Source organism: Patagioenas fasciata, chromosome 11, assembly GCF_037038585.1.
Source record: "Patagioenas fasciata isolate bPatFas1 chromosome 11, bPatFas1.hap1, whole genome shotgun sequence".
In the NCBI taxonomy this organism is placed as follows: domain Eukaryota; kingdom Metazoa; phylum Chordata; class Aves; order Columbiformes; family Columbidae; genus Patagioenas; species Patagioenas fasciata.
The window spans coordinates 16,729,371-16,754,489 of NC_092530.1; the positions used below are offsets into that span (position 1 = coordinate 16,729,371).

At 37.4% G+C, this 25,119-nt stretch overlaps 1 protein-coding gene across 2 annotated transcripts in view; it reads right to left on the reverse strand.

Annotated features, from left to right (window-relative positions):
- The window catches only part of DACH2 (dachshund family transcription factor 2), a 253,762-nt gene that overhangs the window by 43,486 nt on the left and 185,157 nt on the right, over positions 1-25,119 (reverse strand). For both annotated transcript variants that reach the window (XM_065846925.2, XM_065846924.2), the window contains exons 4-7: positions 15,268-15,423; positions 12,344-12,516; positions 2,299-2,434; positions 454-534 (exon numbers count right to left, since the gene is read on the reverse strand). In XM_065846925.2, coding sequence (XP_065702997.1) covers positions 454-534; positions 2,299-2,434; positions 12,344-12,516; positions 15,268-15,423 — 546 coding nt within the window. The remainder of the gene's footprint in view (positions 1-453; positions 535-2,298; positions 2,435-12,343; positions 12,517-15,267; positions 15,424-25,119) is intronic.

Below are 25,119 nucleotides of genomic sequence, written 5' to 3' on the forward strand. Positions count from 1 at the left end.
CCAGCCTGCAGGACAATCACTGTAGGGCAAACATCACTTATTCCCTCCCTGTCTCTCACTCGTCAGGTAACGTAACTTTATTAGACACAAAAAATGACTTCTTTCCCTCACCTATGTACCAGTATTAGCCTGTACACACATCTCCTGGAGGCAAAGCAACAGTACCATGTTACTAATCAAATATTTGCTAGGAACTTCATAAATAATTGAATCACAAGACCGGCAAGATATTAGCCCCATAATATATAAACAAAGAGAAGATGAAGACCTGATTACACTTCCTAAGAAGAACGTCATGTAAATTCACCGGATCCATTATTCATTGCAATTAGCACTTCGCGCTCTTAAATCTGTAACAGTATGCCATCGCATATTCAGAATACTAGAAAAAGGAATAAAACATGTAATACATGTAATGAAATGCCTGAGATGGAAAACAGTCCGTAATTTTACCTTTCTCCTTTTGTATTTTTTTTAAGCTGGTCCCAGTTTCCTGATCAATGAGTTCTCCTTCCCTACTGTTGGTCAGCATAGCTAAAAAAAACAAAAGAGAATGCACAGCTATTTAACACTGTCAGTAAAAACTGTCAGAAGATAGGAAAATATTAAATTATAATTCCTTTTTGTCAATACTTTGGTATTTCAACATTTATTCATACTACATAAGTTCTAAATCAATTGATCATTTTTATTGTCCATAATCAACCATTGCGCTGTCTGGTTCAGCACTTTGAGCCAAGTGAAACCTGCAACAGATGCAAATTTGCTCAAGTTTATTAAACAAAGATACCAAGACAGAACAAAAAATACTACTGAGATGAATGTGATTTCTTATGAAGTGTTCAAATTAACTAATTAGAAAAGTACTTCAGAGAAATCACTTTAGGGTAATACACATTTAAGGACTTAAGTATTAGCAATTTTCTATAAAGCAGCAAGCTTAATAAAAAACACAGACAGATAGTAATGCAAATTGATAGATGACAGTGACAAAACAATATGCTGCAATAAATTCTTTACTTAACACATGCAAGATCAGTGAGAGTTGTTAAGTTCAGGATTTCAGGATGCCTATTTTCTTTCTTCTTATTTGACTACAACATTTTGTTCTCTGTAATTAACCAGTTACAGAATTTAAAGTTATTCCAGTGAAGACACTTGTTAAAAACTTCATTGCCATATTTTAAGGAAAGCTTTTTTTTCTTTGAAATTGCAAAAGAACGTATATAGATAAAACTATCTATACAATATCTTTGCAACAGTAAGCATTAGACATAAATATAGAGAAATGGTTTGTTCGACATAAATACAGAGAAATGGTTTGTTCAACATAAATAAAACCTGATTTCCTTTAAAAAACTTTGAGCACCATTTCTGGAGCCCAGAAGCTATATATTTCTATATATTTCTATATATTTCTAGCCTTACTTTATATCTGAAAAAGCTGAGGGGAATGCACTTTCTAGTCTCTTCCCTGTGTGTGCAGATGTTTAGGCAAAGTAATTCAGGTTCCGCTGAGTAGTTTGTGCAGCACCACAGTGCTGCTGCAGGGACCAGAGTCAAAACTGCAAAATCCCAGCAAGCAGTTGAGCAGTTCTTTGGTGGGAGTGAAGTCTACACAGACTTACATGGGTTGAACTGTTTTTGTAGTTTAAATCTAGCTCAGCAAAGCCTGCATAGGCTGCAGTCACTGTGAAGACAAGAGTGTTGACATATAGTGACGTGAAGAGATGTTAATTGACTTGCCCTAGATCCCTCTCGGAAGCACTGAGAATAGGATCTAAACTTCCTCTAGACTGAATTAGCATTTTAAACACAAGATCGATAATGCACAGGCTGCAAAAGCTGTGGTGGAGAGACAAAAAAAAAAAAAAATCAAGAAACTCTCAGCCTTGCGGTGATGAGGGAATGCGTGGGCATGAGGAGGTTTTTGGAACGGAAAAAGCCATCATATAACCTGTGACTTTTCTGACATACACACCAAGAAAAAGATATCTTGCTATATTTTTCAATTCCGGGTGCTTTTTAAAGCCCCTTCTCACTCTAGCATGTAGAAGTTGGTTGCACCAGAGCGGGGGTGATTATCGTCTGTGCATGGGTGGATTCTGGCACAGAGTGAACCTGAGGGGCCGGGCTCTGCATAGCGAGTAACCTCATAAAACAAACTAGAGTGATGAACTTCGATTTTATTTTTTTTTAGCAGATGAGCGCTTCCCTGAGTTTCCTAGCAAATAAATATTTGCCCCAACGAACTGCTAGGACTGTTGAGGTCAGTAGGTGAGGCTGCAGAGCACTAACCGATTCTGTCGGGCGTGTGGTCCAGCTGGGACGGCGAGCTGGACACGCTGCTGCTCTGGTGGGAGGACGCGTGGCTGCCGGGCCGCTGGCTGTCCTCGAGAGACGGAGCTGGAGAAGGGCTGTCTTGAATCCTTTCCTTCAAACAGAAATAAAGCAATGTCTGTGCAATTTGATTCATGAACTTCACTGAAGTTCAATGAAAAAATGAAGTTGGCTAAAAGAGAGGTAACAAATGGTCTTTCCGGGATAAATAGCAAGCAGAATTCACATTGAAAGAGCAGTATAGTGATCTATACCCCAAAAAAATAGAGTCTACATGCGGTGTGTCTGGGCACAGTCCTCATCCCTGGCAATCAGCTGCTCCCTGCGGAGACTCAGAACTGAAATAGCACCTTTTTTTAAAAAAGGGAGATCCTCTTGCCCCCACCTCATTAAAACTCACAATTACAGTGTAATCTGGGGAAGCTGTCTCCAAGGAACTTCATGATTTTTCTGCCTTTCTAACCTGTTGATTAGGAGTATTCGATCTGGCTACTTGGTAGCAGTCTACCCCATGATTTTGAAAATAAACTCAATAGTATCTGAACTTTCTACACATTTTTTGCTAGACAGTATCCTAAATCAATAATATAGCTTTAGGAAAAGAGTGGCAGATTCTAATAGTTTTCCATAATAGCTTCTGTTCATAGCCTATTGAGGCAATTCATTAATATCACTGGCAGTAAGATCAATATTTTAAGAATATTCCGTAACCCATTAAAACCATCTCTCTAAACCACACTCATCTTCATATTTACAGATACATTTGAGAATGATGCATGGGGAATGTGAGATTGGATCCTCTATCAGCAAGGAGTGGCATTTGCCTATTCCAATCCTACCAGCCGAAAACATAGCATTGAATGTGTTTTTAATAGGATAGTTATTGTATGTTAAATAAGAACCGAGCCTCAAAATCACGTAACAGATGCGTATCTATTACATAGCTGTTAATCCTCAGTGGATCGGTTTTCACTAATTATCTGTTATTTAACGAACATACAATAACTAATAAACCTTCAAGGGAGACTTATAATTGCAGTATTTTTGACTGCTAATTAAAAATGTTTATTAAGTTTTATCAGAGAGGACTCTATTATGTTGAATCACAATTCCTTAAAGTTTTGAAAACTGAAGGGTTTAAACAAACAAATTTTCAAATTCTGGGGGGAAAAATCAGACTCACTGATCTTAAAGTCTCCTGTGTTTTCTTCTTCTCGGTTGCCAAAACAGCGGGTTTAGAGGTTGCCAAGATGAGCAGAAGAGTTACAGACAGTCGTGACTTACTCTGCGGTTGGGCTGTTTATGAAGTTCCTTCTAAAAGTCACATTCTTACCCCAAGAAGTATTCGCCTAAATAAATGATGAATCATATACCTGCAATCCTGAGCTATGTGTCTTTTACCTTTGTGTAAATAATAGATTCCAAATAGGTTACTGCTAACAGGCTACAAGTCTGACTGTGATTTTACTTGCGGATTTCAGTTTTAACCATCCTCTTTGGCACTATTTCCTCTCTTTTCACCACACAGAGCACCCGATTTACAATTAAGATATCATTTTGAAATGATTAATTTTACAGAAGAGTACATAGTTTAAGTAAATTTCATTGTCTATTGCAACCATGAAAATGAATAGCCAAGGAGAGGACATGCCAACTGTTCTGCAAAAAGAATCTATGAACAAATATGATTACGAATTAACACTTAGATATCACACAAGCAGCCATATATGTCATCTTAAATGGGAGTTATTTGAGTAATTCAAAAGCTGATGATTTGGAAAAGCAAAGTATTTGAGCTCCTGGTAACATCATTTCCCATTGTCTCTTGCTATAATATAAAATAATCTCTGCTTCAAGTAATTTGCCTTCAAACTCAGGGTCTTGGTTTGAAATGTTCAGGCAGAAATAAAAGTGTCAAATACTAATGTCATTCTTAATCACACAGTGAATCACTTTTAAAGAGAATTAGTTGATTATGTCATCTAACGTCTTACCAGTTACAAAAACCTACACATACAGGGAAGATACACTTATCTCTATAGGCAACAAAGGAGCTGAAATTTTCTCTACATTATATGTACTACAAATGAGGACAGAGTATCATCATGTAAGAATGCATATGGATCGAGAAACTGTCTATTTCTAAATGTTTGTGTGGAAATGTAGTGCTGAATTTCCCCTACTATAAGAAATAACACCATGAACACTCTTTTTTTGCAAGTAAACAGATCCATTTTTCAGTCCTGTAATCAGTATGCATCTATTTAGCTACTTAACAGCAATGTGCTCTGGTTCATTAGGTAGCTACTGTTGTGTCTCAGCCTAGTTAAAATTTCACAGCAAGTTAATCTATTTTATTACAAATGAGAACACAAGTGATAATGTCCTCACCATTTTCCAAACACAGGGTTAACAGTATTTGTAACAAATCAATGAGGGCATTTAAATAGGAAAATTGCAAATCTAAAACCTTTTTTATTTTTTTTTTTTTTTTACACGTTGATGACTTCATTTTGTTTGTCATCTACGTATTTCACAACCTTGTTACTTTTCATGTATTTTCTTTTCCTTTTGAAAACAGCTCAGGTCCAACCAGCACACTCTGCAGCCAGGTTCTACAGCGGGTACATGCACAGTAACAGAGAAGCATTTCTAAGGGAAGTTCTATTTTCTCTATTTGTATTTCTCCCTGTTTCACAAATTTGCAAGGTTCATATTCCAGGTTATAATGTAATGAATTATATATATAAAATTTACAGATTGTGAGAATTTTATGAAAAATGAAAACATTTCTCAAGATCTCACCTATTTATCTAACTATAGTACCCACTTCATCTCATCTTTTCTCTTCCCTCTACAGAGCTGTAACATAAATTCTCTAAAAAGACTTTTGCAGTATTTAATCCTTTGGAAGGGTAATGTATTTCTGTCTCACTAAAGATCAGTGTCTTGCTTCGCCTCAGAAAATGTAGCTACAAAGCTTGACATTGTTAATTTTAGTTGTGATTTAGGTTAACGGCACTGAAGTCATCAACTCATCCAATTTCCAGATACATCCTTGATTTCACCTCAATATCCCTTTTCTCTCCCCTGTGAGGCAGTATTCCACTCAAGTAACATGAAACACTACATAACAGTTGCATCCACACTACTTTTATTTGAAATATATATATGAACAGCTTACCTATTTTTGACATAATCATCTTGACCTTAATTCCTTACCTCTGATTTTTTTATAGTATTGATCTTTGTTTTGTGTCAAGAGTTTAGAGAAATGATGCTGCTGGATTTTCCTTTATTTCTTTTTATTCTTACTTCTAATGCAGCTGTAATTACTCTTCCAAATGTTAATCTATTAATGAGTTCCTAGAGGATTTAATGGCATTTCAGTGCTGACGAGCAGGTTTTGGAAGTTTGTCTGAGTCCTGGATATTTTATTCAGACATTTATCTTGATATTTCATATTTAATTGAGGTGCTGCTTCTGTAATCTACAGGGCTCTGCAGTGGCAGGAGAGCTGGAATTCACCAGACCTTGCTAATGGAATGGAGGGGAAGGAAAAAAGGGGATCTACTGTATTTTAAGAAATATTTGTTTGGGTTTTTTTTAGTTAATATTAAGACACAGATTTCTTTCCACTTGACCCTGGTTGAAACTATTTGAATTCTAACAAAAACTACATATTTAATAGCTTCCTAAAATTTACAGTCCCTACCTAATGCATTATTGAGAAAAGCAATATGTAAATGGCATTTAGGCTTTTCAAAGAAAAACAATAATCACGACACAGTAAGCAGGAGCTGAAATGATGCTGGAGAGTGGCAGACAAGAAATATGAAGGTAGAGTTAGCATTTCTGGGCAAGAAAACATAGGATAGGTTTATATTTTGAATCATTTCAGGCTGGAAATGGGCACACGCAAACACTATGGATGACTTGTTGGTCTTCTGAACTACTTACAGTATCTCCAACTGCTGGAGGAACTGGAGATGCACAAGGTAAACAGCTGGTCCAAAAACTAGGGTAGGATCTGCATGTCTGAAAGCCAGCTGGATCTCATTCATCTTTTGCAGCGCATCGGGAAGTCATTCACTTAAAATAGGTACTCTGACATTTGAAATGCAATTTTTTTCACTGCGTACATATAGTTGTTTCAGTTGTAGTCAACTGGTAATTATTTTCCCACCCAATTTAAGAAATGATAAAAACTCTCCTAAATTTACTGGTTTTTCATACCAGATGTTCACTTGCTAATTCCATTACCTTGTGACCACTTCCTATCAATTCATTAATTGCCAGCTGCTCAGCCAAACAGAGCCACAGCAAATCAAATGGGATTGGTCAGCAGCCAAACAAGAGCCGCCTTCTTCACTATTTCTTAAATTAGCAGTCACTGCAAAAACTATGGCAACCTTCACTTGTGTACTCAGATTTTACCTTTACATTTTAGTTTGAATCTCCAAGTATAACGTTGACTAAAACTGGAAAGGATCTTGCAGTGAAAACTTTCTACTTGTACCCCTCCTATAGATTGTTTCACCCAGTGCTGCTACCGAATGAAAGGCAGGTGCTCCGGGACTTATGATGATAATGCTATATCTAATCTATGTTACAGCTACATTAGTTATTAAGTACAAATGCAAATGACTAAGCCAATATTAAAAAGATCTGAGCCAGAACTAAAAGGTAGTATGTGCTTAGCGCAATGATATTCCCTTGCAAGCTTTGCAAAAAAGAGTTGTATTTGCTTCTTACTGTATTTTTTTCCACTTGTGAGTTTAAAATCAGTATTGATTGCTTATTCTTCAGCCTAACAACTAAGTGTCTCGGTGTTAACAAGCGAGGCACTCTCGGCATTACAGGGAGAGGCTTTTGCCTCCCTTCAAAGGAGGAGAGATGAGAAGGGTATTTAATACAATTTGTAGGGACCTGAACATCTCCTAATGTATTAGTTCCTCTGTATCAGTGAAATAAAAAGATACAAGACCACACACTTACTTCTCCTTTGCTACTGATAAAGCCACGAAAATCAGCCTTATAAGAAGCGAACTTATACTAGTCCCTCTCCCAACATATTCTAGTGCTTGTTTCAGTAATAAGCTGCCAGCAACGAACATGTGCTATGAAACGGGACAGAATAAACCTAACAATGAGAAAAATAGCATAAATTTTACAGAAGCTTTATTTTATAAGTCTTGTAATATTCTGAAAACAATTCAGAATGAATGGAATGCATAGAGATGAAATTAAATATGTTATAAATTCTGTAATGAGAAACGTTTTTATACTGACAAGAATTGTTTCAGAGTATTCCAAGATGAGCACATTTTTCTGGCTGTCAGGTAAATATTATGAATGTGAGTTGTATGGCACACAGAAAATAGCACCTCTCAGCAATAATTACGCAGCCCATCTGTATTCTCTTCAGGGGATTTAAAATCATGTCATATACATCCTTTACAAATGCTTTAACAAACCCACAAAACCAGAAGAGAACACAAAGAAAAGGAGACTCAAAAATCTCTACTGCATGTCTAGATCACACTGTATTACTAATGCTTTGTTCTGTGAGTTTTGATATGTTTCTAAATACATTGGAGTGAAAGTCTGAAAGAAATATGATTTCAAATACAAAACCAAAAATGCCTTATTTTGAGGTGTTTTTGAAACAAAACATTTCAAATTACATTTTTTTTTTTTTTTTTTTACCTGGGTTTTCCAGATGTATTCAACAAATGTGCCATTTATTCGTAATTGGGACTTGGACAAGAGCAGAAAGAAAAAGAGAAAAGTAGGAGTACAGCAAGAATGAGGGAATCACGACAGAAGAAAAATGGACAGCAGGAAACCAATTTGCAGAAATACTCCTACTCAGGAGCAGCACATCTCTCAGTGGCTCAGCAGAGGCTGTTGGAGAGTCAGAGGAAAGAAGAGAGAGAACAAGGAGAGATGGAGGAGGAAGGGTGAGACACAAGCAAGAGTAGCAAGACAAGCGCAAAATATGTGGGGTGAGTAGAATAAGAAGCATGGAAAAACTGGGAGAAAAGGGTAAAAGCGCCTCTCAAATCGCTGAGATAAATTTTTGTCTCGGTATTCTCAGTACTGTTTTGGTATCTAGCAGAAAAGGGAGAAGCTTAAGGCCCCTGGTTTGGATTTGGTTCCCACCCTAACCTAAATTTCAAGCCCACCCTGACCTCAGCATCTCTCACTGACCTGTTTCAAAGGACACAGGGCAAAGTTTGGTGACCACAGAGACTCGCATACCCACAGCGCCAGAACCCTGGCTCTTGGCAGCCCTCCTCACACGTGCCTACCTGCAACATTCCCAGCCCCCTCCCTGCCTGCTGCCTGAAATTGTGTAAATTAATACATTTTTTTAGTCATATAAGACCTTTCTGGATTAATCTGTATAAACTGAGACTTTAGGCTTGATGACACAAGTTTAACACCCCTGATGCCTGTATGGGACACAGCTTGACGATCCACAGTTTGAGGCCTCATTCCACTATGGACGAGGAGTTGTTATATGGGCATAGTCCGATTCCAAGGTTCAGATATACTGTCAATGAACAGAAATACATTCCCATTTTTGCTGTGACACCTCTTCATGTATTTGCTGTCCATGTTATGTGCTGTGACGTCTCAACTCCTTTGGACCCCACATTTAATTTAAATGATCTGTTAAGACTCAGGTGTGCTTTCAGCATGCTATTCAGTTTGTGTTCTCAGCATACATCTTAACACCTCCTTTATGAGAAACTATATAATATGCTGTGAATACATATTAATAGTCATATTCATTTGTTAGGTAACTAGCCATATTTGTCATAGGTCCACTGTAAAATAAAAATCTTAATATTATGTAGTTACTGATCTCTGGAGTTGAGTTGTTCTATAAACTTCAGTGAAAAATCCTTTCTCTTTTGTATGAAGGGCCCATCCAAACTTTGCTTCTGAAGATCTGAAAATATAATCACTGAGTAGATTTTTCTGAGTTTCAGAAACAAACTATTGGATGACAAGAAACTACAACACTTATTCACTGCTGTTTGTAGCCTAGACCATGATTCAAGTTCCACTCCAGACGGGGCCTCAAGAGCAGGCTGGCAAAGCGTTTTACACCAAGGCCAGCAACTGCATTGCAGAGTTCATCCAGCTGAAGAACAGGTCTGGAAAAAAAGAACTAACAGAAGAGAAGACACAAGAGGGAGAAGAGAGAAGGTGGTGAAGTCAGTGTTGCTGTCAAATTTTGGTTTTGCCACATGAGACCCTCAATTGTGCAGACTCTTCAGAGCTGTTTGAGCCAAGTCTGAAATGGAGCAAGCTCTTTCAGATGCGCAGTAAATCCCTGCAAGGCTGGATTTATTACAGAGGCACTGCCAGAACCACAGCTATAGCACTGCTAGCGGGTGCCGCTATAATCACATCAGCTCATATTATAGATGGCTGAGAAGGTTTTGTGAGCCTGGCCATTGTGCTTGCCTAATTTACAATGTTCCTGTCAGGAAGAAATCAAGTTTCATAGTTATGACATTTCTTTCTAGAGCACTAAATGTTAACTTTGCTGATCATGCATATCTTGGTAGAACAGCTTATTTCTAAATGGCAAACGTGATATAAAAAGCGTAATGACTTCATTCAAAACCTTTATAAAGGAGCTGATTCTCACACCTATGGAAAACAGGCCAAGTGGTATTTTAGTCATCAGAATATAGAAATAGATACACACTCAATATATTCGATTCATTTCTCCCATTTTAAGTAACGTCATAATGCTGCAACTGCAGTCCATCTAAAACTAGTAACTTGTACTTATTAAATGCACTTAAAAAGTGTTGTATAATAAAAATAAAGCTGCTGACAGATAACAGCAGCAATGCTTTTCTTTTACAGGTTGTGTTTTGCACAAGGATTTAATCTTAATTGATTGTCATTCAGAGCTAGATGACTGTACATAAGGGAAGGACAAAAGGAGTCTCACACTCTGTGGGAGGAGCACAGCAATGGAGGCACACTTTACCTCTGTCACATCAGCGACTTGTATATTTTCCTCTACATCATGTAGAGAAAATAATTCCCACTAGAGTGCTGGTGAGAGCTACTGTTGCTGTGGTGATATTGTGCATCCTCTAGTGCAGGTGTTGGGGAAAAAATAGCTGTGAATGAGTAACTAGCATCAGCAAGGGCCTGCTAAAGAGCATCATTAAACCTAACTGCTTGCAAAAACTCTAGTCTATATTACAAAAAACAAGTATTCTTTACAAATACATATTTAATCTTCGTTTTGATATGTTAATAGCATTTAAAATATAATAAAAGCTTATGCAGTCTTGTTGCTGCTACAAATATTCCACTGCTGTATTTAAGTTACGGTTTTCTCAGGAGGTCTCTGGAACAGTTAAAGAAAATTATACTGAGTGAAATGCATGGAACCTCAATTCATTTCTAACAGTCCAGTGACTTTCATTAACTAATGTGCAGTTGGACATCAGAGATATCACATTTACCCTATGCAGTCAACAACTGTGCAGATACACAGATGACAGGGAGAATTTTTCATAGATCTTCATCTGGGGAACAGCCTCCCTGAATTTTACCAGCCTCCCAAAATCCAAGAAAACAACAGGTAAACAAAACCAAAATATTGTGAACAACATTTGCCCTAATTTGGAAGTGGACTCTCAGTGAAGAAGAAAAACAACATGAGGGAAGTTTGGAGATGTTCAGGGCCAGGAAGATCACATCAAAAACAAAGACCTCCAGAACCTCAGCAGAGAGATGTAGTATTTTATGCTACTGTAAAGTGACAAAAGAAATTTGCTTTCTTCCTTGCAAGAATGTTGATGTCAGTAGATACAGAAAATAAACATGTGGTCATGAACCACTAGTTTCTTTCCTTACTCGATGCAGAAACAAATCTGCGTGTGACAATAGAAAGTACAATACAAACCTACCTGATTTATTCTGACAATTGGTCTGTAATATTTGCAACAGTAACTTCTCATTTATAAAAAAAAAAAAAGATATTTTATAATTAGGGTGGTTTACAATAAAGATATGAGAGATTAAATTCAGCAAATCACTGAAAGTTATTTGAATAAAGCAACTCAGAATGCTGGAATTCCAGAGTGATGGAGATACATGAGTGTAAATGAACCTGAATATCAAAATAAAAACTGATGTACTCTCCAGAACAGAGAACTCTATAGACTCCTATATTTGAAAACCAAGCAAAAATGCTAAAATAACTACCTTTCAAAGCTGGCAAAACTTCATTTCCTCAACACGAAACATGCACGGGCATGCAGATACACACCAAAGTTAGACTGATAAAAGCTCTCATTTTTGCTCAATAAAAAGAGGACACACTGTACTGTAGAGACTCCCATAGCACCAGTCCTGCACAGGCACGGATTCCATCTCCTACTATTTTGAAATCTTGTCTCGATGTATTTTTTAGTGTGTAGCAGGACTTCAGCTCTCAATATGGGAATTAAGTTTTCTTAACAACCTGCTTGGAAGAGATTATGAGAAGCCTTTCAAAAGGATCAACACTTTTTATCCAGCCAGAAGGAAATATAAGCATGGCTACCACAGACTATACTCACTAAGGTACTTCTGATATTCTCTGCTATTAACCTGTTCCAGAATTGCACCACACTACAGTTCCTGTTGTGTTCTATAGTAGTTTCTTTAAAGTATAACGTTACGTAGGATTTTAAACAACACTTTAGAATAGTTTCTGAGCTTTACCAGATGCAGCACTAGACTCTTGTGAGTGTTACTATTTGTTTTTAATTACGTTACAGCTTGGCAGATAGAGCAGAGCATCTTAACTTCTTGACTGTAGTGGTGGGTATTTCCTCAAAAAGAAGCACCATCAGGACCAGCTGTGCTATGGGCAGCATAACCTCTTAGTTATCTGCCTTCAGAAAGTCACTGTAAACGGGGTTTTTATAGCCTCAAAAAGTTCTTTTTTTCAAGTGTCATAGATGACTCTTACCTTGATAACCGAGGCCCCTGCCCTGGAGAGAGGACTGTGCATTTGGGCCGCCGCGGCCATGTTCGCTATTGTGTTGAGGTGGTTCATCTGGTTCATCGCCATCGCCACCGAAGCGGGAGGTAGGCTGACGGGAAGCAGAGGGTGAGGCATCATCATGAACGGCAGGTCTATCCCTGAAAGACAGCACGGGCATGTTATATGGGTCAGTCCAACAACTCCATTTTTAAAGCCTATATTCTACTTGAACATTCACTAGTTAATACGACTATGTGTTAACAGTTTTGATGTTACATATAGAATAATTGTCTTTGCCTTCCAGAACAGGCTGTATGGTTTGTATTGGGGGAAAAAAACATACAGCTGAAAAGCAACACAGTATTAGCAAAATGAATATACAACAGTGCATAAGTTCAATGATCCCTTTATTAAGAGCAATAAAGCAAAAACCACAAAACATGGAGATATTTGCATGTTTCTCCAACACATCAGAATAATATTTATTAATAATTTGATCTGACAATATACTCCTATCAAGCTCTCTTACTATTATTAGTTCCCATACACCACAATCTGAGAATAGATTTTTGTATTTGACCATCTCTTGAATACAGGAAGCTGCGGGCTGGACTACAGAAACTACTGAACCACCCTACAGAAGGTCTGCGAACTGGAATAAGAAATGAGAGGTTAAAATCATTGCCAGAGGTTTTAATTTCCAAAAAGTCACTTTAAATTGTCTTCTGCTATGGATATAAAACTATTTAAGGTATGAAATTCATTTGCACCAACTTGCAGATCTTGACATTGCCAAAAACGTGATGTTAATGTTAAGACTAATTGGATTCTTGTGTTTCATTAGTATCTATTTCAGCACGGGTACTATTTTATGTATTTAGTAATGACTACAATGTAAAGCCATACCAAGACATCAGTTCATTGAAAAAATTATTTAACATTACTGCACAGTTAAGAATTCTTTAGAGAGGCCACGTGAAGATAGTGACCTTTGGGCATCCAAAACTATTTTTTCAGAAAAAATTACTCATTCTGCCACATAAAATGACTTATTGTTTTTTCTAAATGAAATTTAGATTAGCAATCCTCATTTAAAAATTAGGGTGCAAGTAATAAATAACATAATCATATGGCTCTATCTTAACTATTTTAAATGAGAAGGCCAGTCCTCGTTTTGATGTATGACAGAACCCACAATAAAAAATACCATTGACTGTTATAGCTTATGTTATTCCAATACAATTTGACTACAGCGATATAAAAACAGCACTGCGCCCACCACAACAGCAGAACTGTATATATTCTGAGTTCCCACACGATTTCTGTTTAGCCTGAGCACACCATGATCAACAACTGTGATGCCTTATGATTCACTATGTATTTTATATGATGATCCACACCAATATTAATTATGATAGGTAATAAGCGAAGCCCACATACGTCTCCCATCACTTTAAACCATACTGACAATCCCCTTCAGCACTCACATTCAAAGCCTTTGTTCCCCTGCATGTCTCCCTTAACAGCCCAATAATCTTTCCTCATACCCCATAGAGTTCCAAAACTCCCAGACACCATCTGGCCACATTGAGTTGTATGTCTACTTAAAGTCCAATTGACATGCAAACTAAATGCAAACTACAAACAGAATTTAACAGCACATCACCAGTTTTAAGACACAACCCGTCAAACATTTCAGAGGACTATGAAGAAAATAGATCCTACACTTGCAAATCATTGGACATAATGTCTGACATTCAAAACAACCTTTAATAGCCTATAGACATTTGCCTACTACAAAATCTAGGGGAAAATAAAGTTTTCTTTATCAGCAAAGAACATAATATTCCTGTATGTAAAATAAATACAGGTATTGAATTATGCACAAATATAAAATGAAAGGATAAACTACAGTGAATTTGAGTCCTATAATCTGATGATTCTTAACTACTGACACTTAACCAGATGCCCAAAACGCTAAGGACACATAGCACAGGAGTCATTTGAAGAGCTTTGATTTGTTCAAGTCTGGGGCCCTACACAGGTAACAAGGAACTATTTGCTTCTAAAATTGTTTAAGGAGCCAGAAATGTCATTCCTTCATTAAGACTAACACAAAAAATCTATTTCCAAAGCTTTGAGAATGAAAAGCTTAAACAAATAACAAGGATTCAGAAACAGTGAGATTTTAATTATTCATCCATCATCATCTGTTAAAATTAACTTTACTTCTCACTAATTTTTAAAATACTAATCCTGAACATCTTTCTTGGAATAATTTTCCCTTCCCTTCCTTCCCTCTTGGGGGGCAAAGGAGGAAGGGAACTGCTGGCTTCCCACCTGCCCCTTTCCTGAGGGAAGGAAAAGGGTTGGAAGGGAGTTTTAAACTCCAAATCCAAACCTCATCGGTGTCATTTCATCCCAGTTGCTCTGGATAGCTGGATTCAGTGGATGACCCTGCCCACACCAGGCAGGTACAAGGCAGGACAAGTCAGAGGGTTTGCTTCTGTTCACTTTTAACTAGTCATTTAGCATTTATTCCTTGCTCTCATATTTTTTATTTTGTCCTCAACATTTTCACCTGGAAGAGCCTTTTCTCATATAGCTAAAGTTTTAGGCAAACTTATGGTTATTTTTCCCTCCAGTCAAGGCCATGGAAATGTCAGTTGAGGACGGACAGTCCCTAACCCAGCGTGGGTAACTATTCAAAGAGGGTGGCTGTATCTCAGTGGGCACCTTGGATGTGATGCATGAGTGCAAGAGGCAGTGAGAGCACTGACCCTCCTGTCACGCACATGTCTCCCATCCATTTCCCCACCTCCATGAGGCTGGGAAGGAACACACACCCATGCTCCAAGCAGGGCTCTATGTACTTTTACTTTCCCCCCCTTTAAGAGCACAGTACGTACTGTTGGTGAGCAGGTGATTCTGCTGGAGAGGACTGAGCGGGTGTGCACTTCCAAGGCTCGACTGCCCTGACAGCGTGGGATGACCGATGCTGTGCTGCGATCCCGTTGTAATGGGAGACTGAAGCTTGTCTTTATCCCAGGAGGATTCGCTCCCACCTGCAAAACAGGGTACAAACAACCATAAATGGCATACACTTTTCTTTAAAAGACATATTGCTTGGTTAGCAATGAGCTAATGCTCTTTACCAGAGATAAGCATTGAGTACAAACAAAACACCTGAAATTTTAAAAAATAAATTAATAAATATGCATCAGGCAGAAAATATGAGAAACTTTCAGCATCACCTAGCTTCATCACACTAGTTTCTTGAAACAGGAAAAGCTAAATATTTAAGGATAAAATCATCCAAGTAACATCAGTCACAATTAATTAAATAAGGCAGAAAGGGAACATCTGAGAGCCAGAATCACAACCTCTTGCTGTTGCAGGGAATCAGGCCACCCTGTCCCTGCCAGAGACAAATCCGTGTCCGTCCATGTCCAGCCTCTCACCACTGTCAGTCTCACTGCAGAGTCGCTCTGCTGTTCACTCCTCCAACACTCACTGCCATTCTGGCTTCAATTCATCCCTCAACAGCTTTCCACAACTTATCCTGTTGCTGCATTATCTTTGAGCTTGAACAGCTTTTCCTCCCCTGCTGGGTTTGATCCTGGGGATGCCCAAAGTGAAACACTTCACTTTGTGAGGTTATACAAACCAGGCATCAGGGTGGGCTTGAAAATCATCAATATTCAGGAATGTAAATTTTAAGAATCCAGATAAATATTATGCACAGTTATAACTACCTACGACAAAACCACAGTACAGCAAACTAAGCACTCATGTTTGGTCACAATATTCCTTTGGTCTTCCGAAGAGAGGGTGTTCTGCAGCAATTTTACAGATCGCAGTTTTCTGCAGTATTACACTTGTACACTTGAATAACAAGTTCCTTTTAAACAGCAGTTAAGTAGATCATGTTAGTGAATCCTGAAATACATCTGGTTCACAAAACAAACCACCTGAAAAAAGTTAGACTGGACATTTCTAGAGTAATGGGTATTTTAAATACACTCCCATCTCAGGTACACCTCACATTTTCAATTAGATTATAGATTGTTATGAAAATATGTAACTGCCGTATTGACTTTGATTTGAATTTACGAACAAGAATTTCAATTAGAATAAGTAAATAGATGACTGTGATGCAGCAGAGAGACACAGCAAGCGAAACACATTCTAATTGAATATGAAAGTAACAGAAAAATTCCATTCTTTATGACAACACTTAGCTAATAAACATGACTAATACTGCTAAATGAAAAAGTTTGAAAGATCAATGACTGAGGAAAAAGGAAATCACTCCATCATTTTAGCACTATGTCCAAGTATGAATTACCTTCCCATAAAAGATTTGTAATTTGTAAAATGTTAAGTAATACACTGACAAAGAAAGCTACACTAAATTATGCCATGTGATATAACATGGCATAGTGCAGTAATTAGAATAACTACTACAGTTACAGCTGTGTCAGCATCTTTGATATTTAATATACTGTATATCAGCTCTTCCAAATAACATTTGACTGATACTTAGTATAGAAGTTCATTCTGACTACTGTGAAACAGAGGTCGTCTTCCTTGGTAAAATATTTCTCAATTTAAAAGTGCAATTTAAACAATATTTTCTGAGGGAATGCTTAGTATTTTATTTCACCAAATCAGTTTTATTTTTCTCCATATGCTTTTTCAGTAAATTTAACATTTACACTTTATTCTTCCTCGGGGAAAAAAAAAGCATGCATGTTTTGCTTAGAAATAGATTTTGTGCATGTAACTTCATGTATCAGCGCAGCGTCCATGAAAACTGTGCACAAGACAGCTTGTCAGAGATTTCTGAATGAAAAGATCAACCTGTACTCTTCATCTACAAGTCTCCCTCACCCTGTTTTTCTCCAATATTTTCAACCCCAGTTACAGATGGCCTAAACTCTTAGTTAATTTACTTATTTCTGGAAGTTTCTCTTGTCCCTCCAAGCCTCGCGCATTTACCCACGGCACTTGTGTGGTCCCGGAGCCGCAGCACCAGGTGCCCTCCCGGCGCTCTGTGCTCAGCTTTACAGCTGCTGCGTGTTCCATAGGAACGTACAGTTATTCCTGTTTTACAGATGGAGAATTGCACTGCAAAGAAGTGTGACTTGCTTAAGGAAATACAGGAAATCTGCAATGGAACAGGAAACTGAATTTAAATTATGTCGTGGAGTCCAAATCACTGGACCAGTTTTCCTTACAATAATTACTTTTTTCCTGTAAATTCCACTTGTAAATTTTCTCCAGTATTCAGTGCCAGTAACACAAGAATAAATTGCAATACACTTATCTCTACAGACCATTCCTGTATTCTTATGTTCCCTATCACTTCTTCTCAGAGAAAGAAAAAAAACCAAACTGCTGAGCGTATGATGTATAATAAAACTGCATGTTAAATGGAATGTATTCTGCAGTATACCACATAGATAACAGCTTCATCACTTAATCTGGACCGCACATACTACGTAGTAGCAAGTCTCTCAAAAAGAAAATAATAATTAGGACTACTTCTTACCCAGAACTGTTCAATTGAGAAGTGTTTCATAAGGGCAGTATGATTATTTCCATCTTACAAGTGGGAAAGCTGAGGTGCGGAATTATGAAGCAACTTCTCCCGTGTTCCCTGGCAGACGAATGGTGAAACTGCATGAGAAGTCAGGTCCCACAGGTCCTGCTCCTGTGCCCCGTGACAGACACTTTCAACTCAGCCTACCCACAGTCCCTGAGCACTGCTGAAAACTCACAGCTTTAAAAGAAAACTTGCATCCTTCCCTGCTGTATCTATTCCCATACAGTCAGAAAAACCTACATATAAATTAATAGTAAGTCAGAACTAGATTCACATCATCAACCAAATATGTAAAATGCAAACCTGTGGTAATATACTCAGTCCTTTTACTATCACGCAACTTGAAAAAGTATTCATTTTTGAGCATACATATTTAGTAACACAGTTGTCAGCATGTTATATCAGCAAGTACATATCTGATATATATATATATATATATATATATATATATATATATCAATGCATATATTCAAATTCTTTGTTACCATAACAATTAGAAGTGAATAAATCTATAAAAAGTAAATCCTCCTTAATACTTCAAACTTAGGTTTAGCCACAATTTTTCAGGAGGTTCTGTTTATTGTCATTTTTTGTCCAAATAGGTGGCATCAATAAGGCAAAGATGTCACGTTTTGATTATAAATCCAGTTGTTGGTATGATTAGTTTATGAATGAAAACAAAAAAAATGAAACTTTTATGTAAAGCATGCAATACACAACAAAGAAATAAATTTATGGAGGCTGAATTTTTTTTTTCCTCTCATTATATTGGAAAGGTTTCTCTTTGAAGAAATGTGTATCAGGAAAAAATAATTTCTTTGTCCATGCTAAGCTAGGGAAGGCTCTCACTCTTTTTAATATAGAAAACAAAGAGTCTAAAATTAAACAATGATTCGTACTATTGTATACAGAAAGATGGACTTCAAGTAATTTCTTTTAGGTACATATGAAATGAAAGGGGAAAAAAACATATGAATAAGGAGAGCAAATATACAACACTATATAAAACGAGACACAGAAAACAGCAATTGAACTTTATCTCTTGTATATGAAGGGAAAAACAGCTTTTCATTTCTTTTAAATGAGAAAGAATATTTCATTTTAAAACATCAGTAACTTGATTCATAAGCATCATAGGAATATTATTAGAGCACTCAGAAGTCTGTTGATTTGTCAAAATGCCAATTCATCACTTACACACTTTACAAAAAACTTCATGTTTAACACTATTACCCACTACCCATATGACCTTCTCTCCAACAGATAAAGCTAAAGGACAAAAAGGTAATTTTTCCTTATCTTGTTTGTGTTCTAGTCGATCTTGTCCTAGAACAGACTGCACTCAGCTTTAAAAAAGGCCAAGAGAGCAGAACCTGTGTGTTCCAGAGCTCCTGGTGCTGGTCAGAGCTGGCACAGAGACCGCGGTTTCCCATGTGGGATGAGGAAGGAGAGCCATGGGCTGGCCGGACATCCTCAAAGAAGCAGGAGCAGCTAAAAAAGGTCTGACCTGTCTCAACCACCCAGCTCAGGTCATGCAGCCACTGTGTGGGGTACAGTTCTGCTTCCAGATTCGCACCTAAATGCACAACATGCATGAAAAAAAGGTCTGATTGTCCCTTCATTGCACAGATACATACACGGAAACGTGCAGGCTTCAAAGGGCACAGATACAGACAGACACTACAAGGATTTGGTAAGAGAAAGACTAATTTGTGACATACTTAAATTATTAAAGTCTGGTATTTACCATTCTTAACAGGTTACTTGAGAGAACTTATTTACCAGTGGATGAATTACACTCATGTTCAACTAAGCAAAAGCAAAACTAATGTAATAAACCCAAGTCCACTCACTTCTAAATTAAAATGCGGTGAGAGGTAAGTATTCCCTTTATGCCATTGTACAGCCCAGTGGCCAAATTCTCTATGTCTATGTTTCGGAGTCCCCATGAACACCAAGTTCAGATGAGTTCCGACGCAGAGGGAGTTAAATCACAGGTACCACAAACAGATGGGGGAAATCAGCCAGAGCAGTACATACATCTGTGGTGGATCATGTACCCACAGACCCACTGCAAGGTTATTTACAACCTTACGCATGCCCCTGTTTAAGTTTCATTTTGTTTAGTTGAAGGAAATGCAAGTGATAAGCTCAGCTTCATTTTTCTGAAAATGTTGCTTCTCACCCATCTTTGATGTTATTAATTTTATAAGATAACTCTTAAAGCTACATGTTTTCTGGTAATAAACCCACCTGTGCATTCGTATTCTTCAAAACAAAACCCCAAAACTTCTTCTGGTGAAAAATAAATCTGTGAAGCTTAAATTAGTGTCTTGCTTTTAGGTATTGAAAGATCTTCGGAAAGTAATCAAAGTTCAATTTGGTGACAGTTTCTTTTCATTTGGTTTCAAATTCATTTCAGCACCATCAGAACTGTCTGGTCCAGCTAAATGAAAACCACTCTGTCAAAGGTACCTTTGAATTGAACAACCACACTGTTTCAATCTATGTCTGTCATTTTATTTTGTGTTGTGATACATTTCTGAAAAATTGAACTCAAATTGTTTAAAGCAATACCAGCCTCACTGTCCAATTTTATTCAAAAATTATTTTAATACATTTTTCTTGCTGTTGGGCATATTAAGCATAACATCAGCTGCCAAGAGAAAAGTATTCAGTGCATTGATACTTCAGCACTGATAATTTCTAAGTATTTCTGACTTTTTTTTATAAGCGTTTAGCACACACAAGTCCTCTGAATTCTTTTGGCTACTCCTAAACCAACACGGGCCTATTTGCCAGCATTCCTAGCCCCAGTGTCTTCAGGCACCTGACACTATTTCTTTTTACCAATATCCGAATCTCACCTCAATACTGGGAAAAATGATCACTTTTGTCCTACAGAAAATATCCCTTGCTGAAAACTCTTCAGTCTACAACCTTCTGTCAACTCTTCATGGTATCAGCATTTGAACACCCCAGGAAGACAAAATTTGGTAGAAAACCATTTTTGACATATTTGAGAACACCACTACAGTAAGGATGGGAAGATACCATCCACGTTATGTTCCTGGTAAACTGCCACTTTCCTATCAGAAAAATACAGAAACTCTTCTGGGTCAGAATTATGACTCATTTAACCCCAAATTCTGTCCCTCATATTGGCAGCAGATGAAGTTGTTCATGGAGACACCTTCCGTGGTCGCTTATTACACCCAAATAAACTTTCTTGCTTTAAAATGGGAATGAGATTTTTAATCAGCCCCCAAAAGCATGACACCCATCTGAAAATCTAAATGGAAGATTTGCAATGCATTTAAAGCTTTAATGCATCGATTTGTTTAGCTGTGTGTATTCAGCTAGATCAACTTCTGGATTGTGCCCTACCAGAAAGCCATGGAAGTGTGTAGGGTAAGAGATTAAAACTCAAGAAATCCAGTGATGGCTTTACTGGGCTACTTCCAAAAACTTATCAAGTGGTTCAGCAGATGTAATTACTGCTTAGCCCTGCCAACGCTTTGAAATGTGCCCATTAATTCAGCAATTCCCAATCTGTCCATCAGTCAGTCATACTTAAAAAATATGTCTGTCACAACTTAGGTGAAGTAATCTGTTGATAATTATACAATAAGAAGGCATCTGAAATCTGAATATAATTTCTAAACTTTTTGAACAGTCTCAGTGACAGCAAAATCAAAGTTTATTTCACAGCAAACCAGATACTGAAGATACTGTCAGAATATTTAATGCCAATTTAATTAAGAACAATTCCAGGAAGATAAAAGTCAAGATGTACTATTTCTTTAAGAACCTGACCACCCCGCCCAAACCATCAATTCCTTCTCTTTAAAATCAACAAAGAAATAAGAAGGTGGTAAATACAAGGTGTTTTACAGTTCCCAGATTATGATTGATGATTATAGTGCTAAAACTCTCCTTACTGTCAGCTGCCTTGGAAAGTAAGACTGCAATGGGCCTTTCCTGTCAAAACAAAATCTCCCAATTGCAACCAGGTGCTCAGTGGGACAGCTGATTGAACTTATAACAACAAAGCCCCCCATTAAAGTTAGATTTAACAAGATGAAGCATCATATTTATAGAAAGTTAGATACAACCTATTAAAATAATAAAAATACACTAATATTCAAAAGCACTTCTCAAAATCAGCTACTGATTTGGTAATGCATAAATATTAACCAAAACGAGTTGCTTCTTGGCTAGCAAGGAATGTGACACACTGGAGAACAGTTCTGACGACTAATAAATGGAGTCTTTGCTGCTTTGTTACCTGATAGTTAACCATGCAATAATGGGGAGCAATGGGGAGGTGGGTGGGTGGGGAGAAAACTTGTAATCTTAATATCACTTAATAATTATGGCTTCCTAAATGGAAATTAGTCATGATATTTCAGGAGGGAGGGGCAATCTAACTAAAGGAATAATGGCCCGCGGAATGACTGCCCACAAAGAGCCACAGGCCATCCAGCCCTGCCTCCAACGAGGGCCAAAAGCCTTTGCTAAAGAGGCCAAATACAGAGAAAACCTGCACCGACAATTTCGCAGGACACTCTCCAACAATTCATGCATTAGGAACTTCCTGAAACAGAGGTATTTGCCTTGAATTTAATAAGCTTTAATAGATTTTTTTTCTTCCTTTAAATTAAATGGGTGACAATTGATTCTATCTACAATATCGTGTAGCAAAGAGTTCCGCAGCTTGTCTACGTGCTGTATGAAAAGCTACCTGGTGTTATTTGTGGGGGTGTTGTTGGGGAGTTAATTTGGTATTTGCTGCCTTCCTCTGATGTCTTCTCATTCTTGTGATGGATGAAATAATAAGTAATAAGTCCCTATTCAGCTTCCTCCATACAACACATAGTATTATTCTTGGAATTAGGGAATTTAGAATTAAAACTTAAACTTACTTTTGGATCTACTCCAGTGTCAAAAGCATTTGCAATCCCCTTCCTGGGAAATAATAAATGACCTCCATTCTGTCACTCAAGGTACTGTTGTAGGAACCTCAGCAAATCCGAGATACTGAGCAGACAATTTACCTTGGCATTCTTACTGGAAAGTTGGGGCGGGGAGATCCCCATCCCGGCAGCTCACAGAACGTGCTTTTGACAGAAAAGGGCTCACAAAAATCCTCACAGAACAGTATTTCAACAGGTGTGATGTTGGTGAAGTCAAAGAAGAGGACAACCTTTAAAAGTGTAACAATATTCTCAAATGGAACCATAGCATTATGGTTCCTTCTTGCACAACTGATCTGATCTGATTTTTTGTAACAAGAGTGTGACTCCATCACTATTTGTTTTTCTATACAAAGATAACAATACTGTAGTTGAACATCATCTCTCTTGGTTTAGGACGATCAACAAAAAAAAATTAACTGTTTTTTACTGCAGGACCAAAATCTGTCTTCAGAAACACGTACATATCACAGATAGAAACAGGTCAAAACTTTGGTCTGTCATGTTTTTAGAACTGTTGGTGATGCACAAGTCAGAAATAAAACAGCTTAACTTTCAGATCTTGAACACAGTTTGTAGGGCTGGCTGCCAGAAAGGATAAAACACGCACCCTTCTAAACCCAACAGCTGCAGCCAGCAAGTGAGGAACCAGGATTCCTAGTCCAGTGATGACAATCATTGACATCTTTGCTCACCGCAAACGAAGTGCTTGGGTTTCTGTTTGTTTGTTTGTTTTTAATTACTTAATGTTTTCCCATACTTAACAACTTACTAAAACAATCACTGAGTTACATGTATTGTATATTTTTACTTCGACTGAAACTACCCAGATTAGTTTGATTTTGAGAGGCTTTGAGAACATCTTGACATCCACAGCAGATAGGTAACACTACTGTACAAAATCAGATTATTCAAGTTTCAACAATTAATAATTTAATATTTCTTTGAAATCAATATTATGAACAGTTCAAGTTACATATTGTAATCTGCTGAGTTAATTTGTCGTGACATAAATGAATTATGTATTTATAACCTTTTTGAAAACTCCTAATACTAAAAGAACTCTGTGTAATATGAAGTATGGCTTGCAAGAACTAAATCCAGTCTGTGGCACTTCATCCACACACATCTGGACAATCTTCCAAACCCCTGCCAGTTCGAAGCATCTCCATGGAACTTAACGACACTGGAGGCGTCACTAGAGAATGAGAGGTTGCAAAAGGGATGCTTAACATCCTTTTTTACTGAAGCTGAATAACTGCAGAAGGTCTCCAATGAGATTTACTGCCCTAAGGCCCAGTTTCCATGAAGGATCAGTAAGTGCAGACACTTGTACAGTTTCAACAAGCTGCGTCAGTATGGGGACACTGGCAAGGTAAATACTCATTCTGAAGATGCACCATTTTTTTAATCTGGATTTGATTCCTTGCACTAAGTTGTTACTGACTTCCAAAAAATTTAGAATGCTGTCCAAAACCAGGAGAGCCTGTGAGTCAACATAATCCACGTAAAAGGTCAGCAGTGAACTGTACCGCGTTTCATTTAATGTCAGTCTAAAAATAACACACAAAAAGATCTTTAACTGTATTAGCAGTCAACTTCATACTTCCTTTAAAAATCACTTTCATTTTTGCTCACAGTAATAGCTGAATATATACCTACCACAGCACTTGGACATCTTACACATTCAATCAAGCTTTGATTTTCAGAATATATTCCTCATTCAGCAAACCTAGTCATTAGCTGGTCTCATCTAATCTCTAGTGCACTTCTCCTCAATCAATAACAGTAGGAGATTTGCATCAGCTTCTCTAAGGAGTAGGATCAAACCCCTAGAAAAGACCAACAGTGCCAAAGAACCTGTTCAAGAAAATACATTTTGTTATTGTGTAAAGGATATTCTACATCTTCAGATTCATACTTCTTTCTGAGGTATACAAAATCATAAATAGCAACTATCGTTAGAACAAACAGTATTAAAATGTTGGTATTAATACCAGATAAAGTGAAAATACTTCTTAAGAAGAAAAAGTGAGAGGCTTCAGCAACAAAATACAATAGCACAGTGCCAAGATGAACTTAACGAAGCTTGAGATTTTGGACAGGATTCATTTCTGCTTGTGGAATAAGTATGCACCACCTTGATTATCATTTAAAAAAATATTGACAGCTTGCCT